At 40.4% G+C, this 8,960-nt stretch overlaps 1 protein-coding gene and 1 long non-coding RNA gene across 5 annotated transcripts in view; one reads left to right on the top strand and one right to left on the bottom strand.

Moving 5' to 3' along the window:
• WARS2 (tryptophanyl tRNA synthetase 2, mitochondrial) overlaps positions 1 to 3,983 on the bottom strand; it is a 94,596-nt gene extending 90,613 nt beyond the window's left edge. Inside the window, exon 1 of one of the 4 annotated variants that reach the window (XM_025453372.3) lies at positions 3,858 to 3,983. In XM_025453372.3, coding sequence (XP_025309157.1) covers positions 3,858 to 3,947 — 90 coding nt within the window. In that variant the 5' untranslated portion in view covers positions 3,948 to 3,983. Of the gene's footprint in view, positions 1 to 3,360; positions 3,593 to 3,857 lie in introns of those variants that run through there. The other 3 variants (XM_035700565.2, XM_035700566.2, XM_035700567.2) reach the window with 3 other exon arrangements.
• Positions 3,973 to 8,623, top strand: LOC112664115 (uncharacterized). Its single transcript, XR_003139507.3, has 2 exons — positions 3,973 to 4,103; positions 8,392 to 8,623. It is a non-coding gene; the product is annotated as an uncharacterized LOC112664115 (long non-coding RNA).
• The last annotated feature ends 337 nt before the right edge of the window (positions 8,624 to 8,960 follow it).

An 8,960-nucleotide genomic window follows, 5' to 3' on the forward strand; every position in this document is an offset into this window, starting at 1 on the left:
TGATCCCTTCATCTACTGGCTAAGCTTGGTGGCCATTAACATTAAGAACAGTATGTTAATACTGGCCACACCCAGGTTGGGTGTGCTAACAGTGAAGTGTGTTGTTCAACTGCAACAAAATGTGGACATTTTATACTGAATGATTACAAATATTCTTGCCAAAGTCTACTAACCATCAATATTTCACTCTTGGTAAAACACTATCATAAGTTAGTGCTTCAAGAAGTGTGGATTCTCTGTTCGGACAATGATGACAGGCTTAAATTTACCTAATGCCATCAGTATTTAAACGGAGCATGTCAAATCTTCATTCCTCTGACTCTCTGACTACTCTCATTTTGTCAAACTTCAACAGTTTTTTGTGAGGTAACACCTGGCAAAATAAACCGATTTCACATAAATTGTAGACAGCTCACAATGAGTATGGCTTGAAACACTGTTATTCCTGGTTTCTCTCTACTTTTTTATTTTAAACTTGAGTCTATCTCTAGACTGCTTCTCTAGCCTTGAGGGGCAAATGCCTACCTTTGAGATAACTAAAGGTCTTCAATGCCAATCTTTTTACTCAAGATTTTGCTTTTTTAAGGAAACATTAAAACAGCCTAGGAGTCACAATTTTTATCAGTCCTAGTTTCCAACACAGTACTGCTATGGCTCACCCACTTTTGCCTCTCACTCGGGGAATAACTGCATAATCAAAGTAGTAATAAGCAACTTGGCTATTTCTTAGTTTTTAACAGAAGCATCCATCTGATAAAAATATATTTTCTATTAGATTATATATACTCTTGCAAAATAATTTTTGTTTTCTATAAAGGTTATGAGATATCATAAAAATGTCTAATGCATCTGGTTTAAGAATCCAATTCTTCCTTCACATATTTCTGCATCTGTTCACAAAAATCGCTTTGACTTCAAAGGATGCTTTTCAAGAGAAAAAGAATACATACAGGAAAAGTGCCCATAAATTCTAGTAGTCCTTTTCTAAGGCTATTTTAATAACAGCACTGTGGGACAAGTATCTCTTTAGGTCTTTAGAGATCTAAAATATCACAGATGATATTAATGACTATGCATTTATATGGGGATTTATGCTTTAACACTTTATTCTGGGTCTGAAAGTGATATATCTTCAATTTAAAACATGCGAAAAATACAGAAAGCTTAAAGAAGAAAACATAAGTCACTTCTAATTCACTCTTCAGGAAGACCAAAGCAAAACAAAAAGTTAAGACTGGTTGTTTCCTTCCAGTCTTTTTGTGTGTGCATATGTTTATGCAAATAATTATTTACAAACAATATTATAATTACATTATGAAAACAATTTTGTATCTTTTCTCAGTTGGGCTTTCAAAAGACTATATCCATCTTTCAAACCATCATATTTAATGACTGAAAATTCCATGTAGATTTATACTTTAAAAGAAACACTCTCGCTTACATTTAATTCTTATTCTACTCAAAGATAAATCAGTGTCTGGAAACACTAATCTGTTCTGGAAATTTTATATTTTGAAACAATCTAGATGAACAGTTGATTAACTTTAAGATAACCATATTCATTAATTTCACTGAAATAATAACAGAGGTTTAAGAATTTTTTTCTTGGGATCCCTGGGTGGCGCAGCGGTTTGGCGCCTGCCTTTGGCCCAGGGCACGATCCTGGAGACCTGGGATCGAATCCCACGTCGGGCTCCCAGTGCATGGAGCCTGCTTCTCCCTCTGCCTATGTCTCTGCCTCTCTCTCTCTCTCTCTCTCTCTCTCTCTCTGTGACTATCATAAATAAATAAAAATTTTTTTAAAAAAGAATTTTTTTCTTTAGGGGATTCCTGGGTGTTCAGCGGTTTAGCACCTGCCTTCAGCCCAGGGTGTGATCCTGGGGTCCCGGGATCAAGTCCCACATCGGGCTCCCTGCATGGAGCCTGCTTCTCCCTCTGTCTGTGTCTCTGCCTCTCTCTCTCTCTCTCGAATGAATAAATAAAATCTTTAAAAAAAAGAAAAAGAAATTTTTTCTTTAGCATTTAAAATAATTTAGTGCCCTAAAATTCCCTGGGCAATCATTAGTGGGCTCTAAGTTGTTTTCCTTTTCTCCTTGATTTTCTATTTCTCATGACATCCTCACCTCTTGGGTTTGGAAAGAGAGGAAGTTTGGGTCTAAGGTTTAGTTACTTTGGTACCACAGGTTTTAATATGCTATTAGCTAGCTATAAAATAGTAATCAACCAATTTTGGTTCTGCAGAATCAACCCTCAAACTTCAAAGAGAGGGATATTTAATGGACTTATCTAATTTTATAACCTAACATTGCTGCCCAAAACTTTTAAAGTAGCCGTTTTGTTGACAAAGAGCGCTCTGGCATATCTTTTATCCTTAAAAATCTTGTGAGGCCCATATCAATGAAAAAAAAAAAAAACTTAGGCACAGAACAATTAGGTAATTTATGAGATGACTGGAAAGACAAGTTGAACTCAAATCTTGATTTTTAAACTTAATCTCATTGCTTTACTTTGGCTTCATAATCATGGAGCCATAGATTTTCCAAAGATTGAAAGAACATTAATGTGTCAATCAGTCCAACCCTTCCTCCACCCACTTGGCTAAAGAAAATAAACCCAGTGAGATTGACTTGTCATGTCGCACAGCTATCAAGCGGCAGTCAAATCTCCTGATCTTTGATTTCCTAATTTCAAGTTTAGTGCTCCTCCCAATATACCAATTACCACACAAAATCCGCACACCTATGCATTTTGACCATGAAGAAATCACCTAATAGTCACAGAACCTCAAGTTTCTTTCTAGTTCTCTGAAGATATGTCCCAAGAGATGTACAGCAAAGTGCCCGCCACCAAGATCGCACTTGGAAGACACTTAGTAAACGTCTGAATGAGAGAAGTAAATATCGAACGAATGAATGAATGAATGAATGGGGAGATTTATACATATTTATATATAAATAATTTATAATAAATTTATAATTTATAATATATATACATATACATATGCAAATATATAAATATATTTGAATATATTTAATATAAATATTTAAATATATTTAATATATTTAAATATATTTAATATAAATATTACATGTATAATATGTATAATATGTGTATATATGTATATGTATATATATGTGTATATGTATATATTTCCCCCATGAGAGTAAAATCCTAAATGCGGGGAGGGTGGGTTGAAGCCGGCGTCCATGCGCTCTACCCGGTACAGCAGTGGTGACCGCAGCGCTGCCAGGCGCAGCACAGGACGACGCGCTTTGGCGACCTGCTGTAGCTCCTTCAGAGCCTGCTCGAGGCAGGTGTACTTTGGAGAATGCGGACCCAGAGTGAAAGATGCACTGACACCTCACACGGAAGGGCCGCGCTGCCAGGAGGACGGCAAGTGGCTGCTCCGACTTTAATCGCCCAACTCCGCACAAGGCCGCTTCTCTAACCTCTCCGTTGGCCCCTCAGAACGGAGGCGTAAACAGCCACGGGACCACCACGAGAAGGCGGGCAGCCGGGGAAAGACCGGCCCTAAGGTCTGCTGACTTCACGCCGCACTTGGCATCCCGCGTTGCCCGGCAACAGCGGCGGTACCCAGCTCTCCCCGGGAAAGAGGCAGAACACTAGTGCGCGAGCGAAGGCGCGTCCCTCCCACCAGGGCGCGTGACGTCATCGCGCATCCCCGCAACGTCGCCACGTCCGTCCCGAGTAGGAAGGCAGTCTTGGACGAGCCGGCCTTACGAAAGGGCTCGGTATTCTCCAGAGGAAACGGGGGGAGAGAAGCCACTGGAGGGAGGGGAGACGAGAAGGACCTAGCAGGATGGGAAGCTGGCGGGAGGAAGGCCATCTGTGGTTACCTGGGGAGCATGAGCAGCTTCGGGTCCTTTATGAAGTGCCCGGATGAAGCTCCAGCACCCACGCGCCTTCCGTACTGAGCGCAACGCCATCTTGAAGGGGGCGGAGCCGCGCTGACTTGAGTGACGTCTGCCCGGAGAGCCGGTCCCGGAACGGCGGCTGCTGCGCCTGCTGCGGAAGTGCGGCTGCCTCCCGGGCGCGCCTCTGTGCCGGTGCGTGCGTGCGGGAGTCGGGCCTTTGCAGAGCAGGTGGGGACAGAAACGGGGCGGGGCTTGGCTTTAGTGTTTCCTCCGGAGACCTGGTCTGTGCAGGCTCCCTGGGGGGGGGGGAGGGGGGGATCTCTGTCGGGGATTTTTATTAGCGTTTTAGACTGGAAGAAAGTCCAGTAAATTGTCCTTTCGGATTCTAGCCGCCCAGAGGCAGCTTTTAAGAAGTTTCTCTAGGAACGGGGCCTATTCGGCCCTGTTAGAGCGCAGTAAGTGGTGCTTTGACGCTTTTGTGGCCTTATTAATTCATTCGATCTACAAACGTTTTTTTTAAAGCCTGCCATCTGCTAGGCACTGACGGTGCAAGGACCCCTGTCTTCTATGGCCTGATGCACAGCAGTTAATAAACGATGCGCTTTTAAGTGCTATCGAAGCAAACCCCAAGATTGGGGAGGAGGGGTGGTTAAGATTGTCGCGCTGAAGCCTGGCCCGGGGAAGCCTTCAGAAGGTGATAACTAATAGAAGAAATTGTTTGCATTTTGGGTTAAATTATGAGAAGAATTAACACTGCACTGCTGCTTCTGCCAATGCGCTCAGAAAGCTCCCAGACAGAAAAGAGCCTATCAATAAAAATATAACAGGAAGAAATTCGTCAGGATTCTCTTACGTGTCTTCTTACGTTTATCCACTGACCAAATACTGAAAATTACATTTCCATAGGGAGAGGTACGAGATGAATGGAATAAGGATGCCCATACTCTTCTAAAAAGCAACTGATGAAAAAAAAAAAAAAAAAAAAAGCAACTGAAATCTTAACAGGTTAAGACCCAAAGTTTGTGAATTAAAACCATACATTAAAATCTCTAAAGAGTGATACAAAGTACTGGTGAAATTCGAGTGCAGTTGTTGGAGAGAGAAGCAGGGAAGGAATTGGAAAGATGAAGGGGAAAAAAACGTAAGAAAATCGAGCCTTACTCTTCGACAAGTAGTTGAGTTTGGTTTTGTCTCATAAATTTGAGGTCTGATGACCATTAAATAGGTCTGGAGCCCAGGAGAGACGTCCACACTACAGAATGGATGCTAATTGAAAGCAAGGAACTCTTTGAGACCACCAGGTAGAGTCTGTGGAATAGAAGTGATTGGATGATGGAAATTAAAAGAAGCACTCAAAAGATATTTAAAACCCCTAAAAATGTGGTATTACTGAAACCCAGCTAAGAGACCTTGCCAGTGGAAGTGATGATTGATCATTATAAAGATACGCAATATCCCTTGTAGACATACAAGTTTATAAATGCCTAAATGTTTTGTACTCCTGTACAGCAAAGCATTAAAATACAGGGTTGGCTGTTTTTGGTTTTTTGTTGTTTTTTTTGTTTGTTTTTTTGTTTTTTTTAACAGATATGTTATTAATCAGATTAAATGACCCGGGGGATTAGTAAGGTTAGACTTCTGACATCCTCAGCCATCTGGATTATAAGATAAAATCTAGCAATAAAATGAGGGTTACAGCAGAGAGCTGTCAAAGGCCTGCCCACTTTATTTCCTCAAGCAGTAATTTTAGTCTTTTATCTACAAAGACTCACAGGACTGGAAATATTTCCATGGGAGATCTTTCTGTGGTGTACTCCCATTGAAGAAGGTGTATCAGAGCACAAGGAACAACTTCAATATCTATTTTTTAAAGTACATTATTTTCAAACTTTGAAGTAATAAATTGTTTCTCAGCACAGTGGTGACTTAATGACTCTTGAGTGTCACTCAGCCAGCCAGGTTGTTCCTTGGACAGGGACGATGTTTTGTATTCCTTATATTTCCTCCAGGACCTAGTACAGTACTGGCACAGAGCAGGCACATCTTCTAAATCTAAATTTTATTTTGACAAAGAATGTAATTGTCAGAACTTGGCATGTTTTTAACATTCCAAGAGGGACAGCTGGCAGCAGAAAAGACACTAGACTTATTTAAAGCAAGGTAGTTTCATCTGCTTTTGTACTTTTTTTTACAATGGCATTCTGAAACCTTTTGGCCTTTGGGGAAGTATCATGAAAAAGCTCACCATTGTGTAAGCTCACCATCTTCTGCTCTTCGGGAGGAGAGGGAGAAGCAGGCTCCCAGTGGAGCAGGAAGCCTGACATGGGGCTTGATCCCAGGACCCTGAGATCACAACACAGACGCTTAACCAACCGAGCCACCCAGATGCCCCTCTCATGAGTATTTTAGATGGCGATCTTGAATCTTCAAGAAAAAATATTCAGTGGACCTGTTAATGAAAAAGTGCATAATAGACTTTTGAAATGTTTGCATACAAAGTGATTAACATTTTAAAAGTTTGCAAAATGCAGGGTTAGTTTGGTTACGTGAGAAGTTCGCTTATGGTATCTTTCATTGTCCAACAGTGTTAAGTGAAGCATCACTGTGTATTTACTGGCAGTATTTCACCACTATCATTTGGTAAGCCAAGGAATTTTAGTAAAATGAACTATAAATATTGTACTTAAAGCAGATTTTAGATACACTTACAATTAAAAACTCATATACTTATGGCATACACTGTATGTCTACATTATGTTCAAGCTTACAATTTTGAAAACTTGTTTAAAATTTGATTTCTCTTCAACACTTTTATTTCATAGTAAGTTCTGGTCACTTTGCTCTTTCCTTAACATTCCCTGCAAATCCCATCTTGCTTGAAACAATAGATTAAAACCAGACTGGCAGTTGGGGAACGCTTTCTATTGCAACCATGTGTGTCAGAAGAAAGGATTAGGTTTCCTTGTCCAAGAACATCAAGGGGAACCTCCACCTCTGCAGACACACCTTTATTCCTCAGTAATGGAGAGTTTATACCTAGTTAGATTTAAATGGGATAAGGAAAGAGTTTAAATCCACTCTTAGCTCTAGTAGTATAATCAGTCCTCAACTCTCAAAGTATCTAATTTTGTTTCTCTAATTTAATTCTAAGTGTCAGGTTGGTATTAGATGCTGATCAAGGTAATGGAGAGTTGCCCTACACATTTATTCACTTAAGGAAGAATTTTGCAGACTGCAAAGACTAGATGGCATCTATGTTCAAAACTTACTTAAAGCACAGCCTGTTCACCTCTGACCTTTCCTTTATATTGAATATGTTTTTCAAATATAGAGGAAGAGATTCCATAGTGGAGGTAAACCTTTCTCTTCATAATTTGGGATAGGACCATGCTATCTTATACTGGACTCATTCTGAGGACCTAAATCAAAGTGAGACAGAGGCCACCTTTGAGTGAGATCACTTCCAAGCATCATTAAAGTATGCGGGAAACCATAATAAGGACTGGGAGATTGTTTCTTTTTTTCCCCCACCTTTGGCTTAATTCTAGTTCTGCCCCTCATCTCATAGTGGTGAAAGTCATCCAAAAATACTAAGTACTTTCACAAAAATCACACAATGAATAAGAGCAGGATAGAACTATAATCCCCAGACAAGTGCTCTACATTAAGTGACACCACCAAAAAGCTGAAGTAGGTAAGGCTAGGGATGATCCAAGATCAAGGTTTCACCTAAAGGCACATATTTGTGTCATGCTTCCAAGTCAGAGCAACTAAGTGACTGATTTTTAAAGGGTTTTTGTACTCCTCTCTCCATCCCTAACATTAAAAGATGCTATCTTTCCCTAGCAGTTTTTGGGGAAGTGCTTGTTATACCATCTTCTTTGTGTGAGGATAATAATCAGGAGGCCTATCTGGTCTTTGGGAGAGGGGCTTGGGGGCTTAAGGGAGGCATTACTATCACTTTTTCCCTAGAAGATGCCATCTAGCAAAATTAAGAGACAGGCTGTGTGATGTGAGTGGCAAAATAGAATTTTTCTCAGAGCACCTTTTCCTTTTTTTTTTTTTTTATTTTTTTTAGATTTTATTTATTCATGAGAGAGAGAGAGGCAGAGACACAGGCAGAGGGAGAAGCAGGCTCCAGGCAGAGAGCCCAACATGGGACTTGATCCTGGGTCTCCAGGATTACACTCCGGGCTGAAGGCTGCGCTAAACTGCTGCGCCACCAGGGCTGCCCAGAGCACCTTTTCCTTAAAATTAAGTGCCAACGCCATAGTTTTTTCCAGATTCAACTTTTTCCTTTAAGGACTGTCTTTCCCACTTCACAATTGTGGATGGGAGAAAGTGAGAAAGGTGGAGAGAGGGCAGACATAAGTGGATAATTTGCATGTATTGATCTTCAGAGAAATGACTCCATTCTGTGTAGAGTACTTAGTGTGGGGTACCAGATAGAGGACTGATTGTATGGGGATGGTGTTGGCCCTAGGACTCCTATTCATATTTTGTTTTTTCTCCCTAGGCTTTTTTTTTTCTTTTTCAAACTGCTGTTTCAACATCAGAGTACAAGTCTTCAAAGAAGACAGAGAATTGCTCCCATAAGTATGGATCCAGAATGGGGAAAATAATTTTCTAGAAATGTAGGAGACTACTTTCAGTATTCCTTTTCCCCATGGTTCACCCTCAGTCTTAGGACATATGTTCCATGGAAGAAATGAAGCTTTGAAATTAGCAAATTAAAGTTTTGGAAGAGATTTTACTTTGTTGTCTCTCTTTGCATGCTGTATCTGTTCTAGAAGGTATGGTCCTGAAGACAAAATCTATGTGTTACCTGTACACTTACTCTATTTTTAAATCACCACCCTTTGCTCCCAGCTGCTTCATAATGGGTGAGCAGGCTTCCCAATTCTGAGTTTACGTTTTACAAAAAGAACTAGGTCTCAACAAAGTTTCTTGGAGTGTCTTTTAGATAGGCTCTTTTCTGTTTTGTCTGTGTAATCAAACTCCATTAGATCCCTTCCCACATTCTGTCCCTGTGGTGTGATGCTAGGAATAACTGAAAGTGAGACACCATGTTTAGATCTTGATCTT

The sequence above is a fragment of the Canis lupus genome, chromosome 17 (genome assembly GCF_003254725.2).
Source record: "Canis lupus dingo isolate Sandy chromosome 17, ASM325472v2, whole genome shotgun sequence".
NCBI lineage: Eukaryota > Metazoa > Chordata > Mammalia > Carnivora > Canidae > Canis > Canis lupus.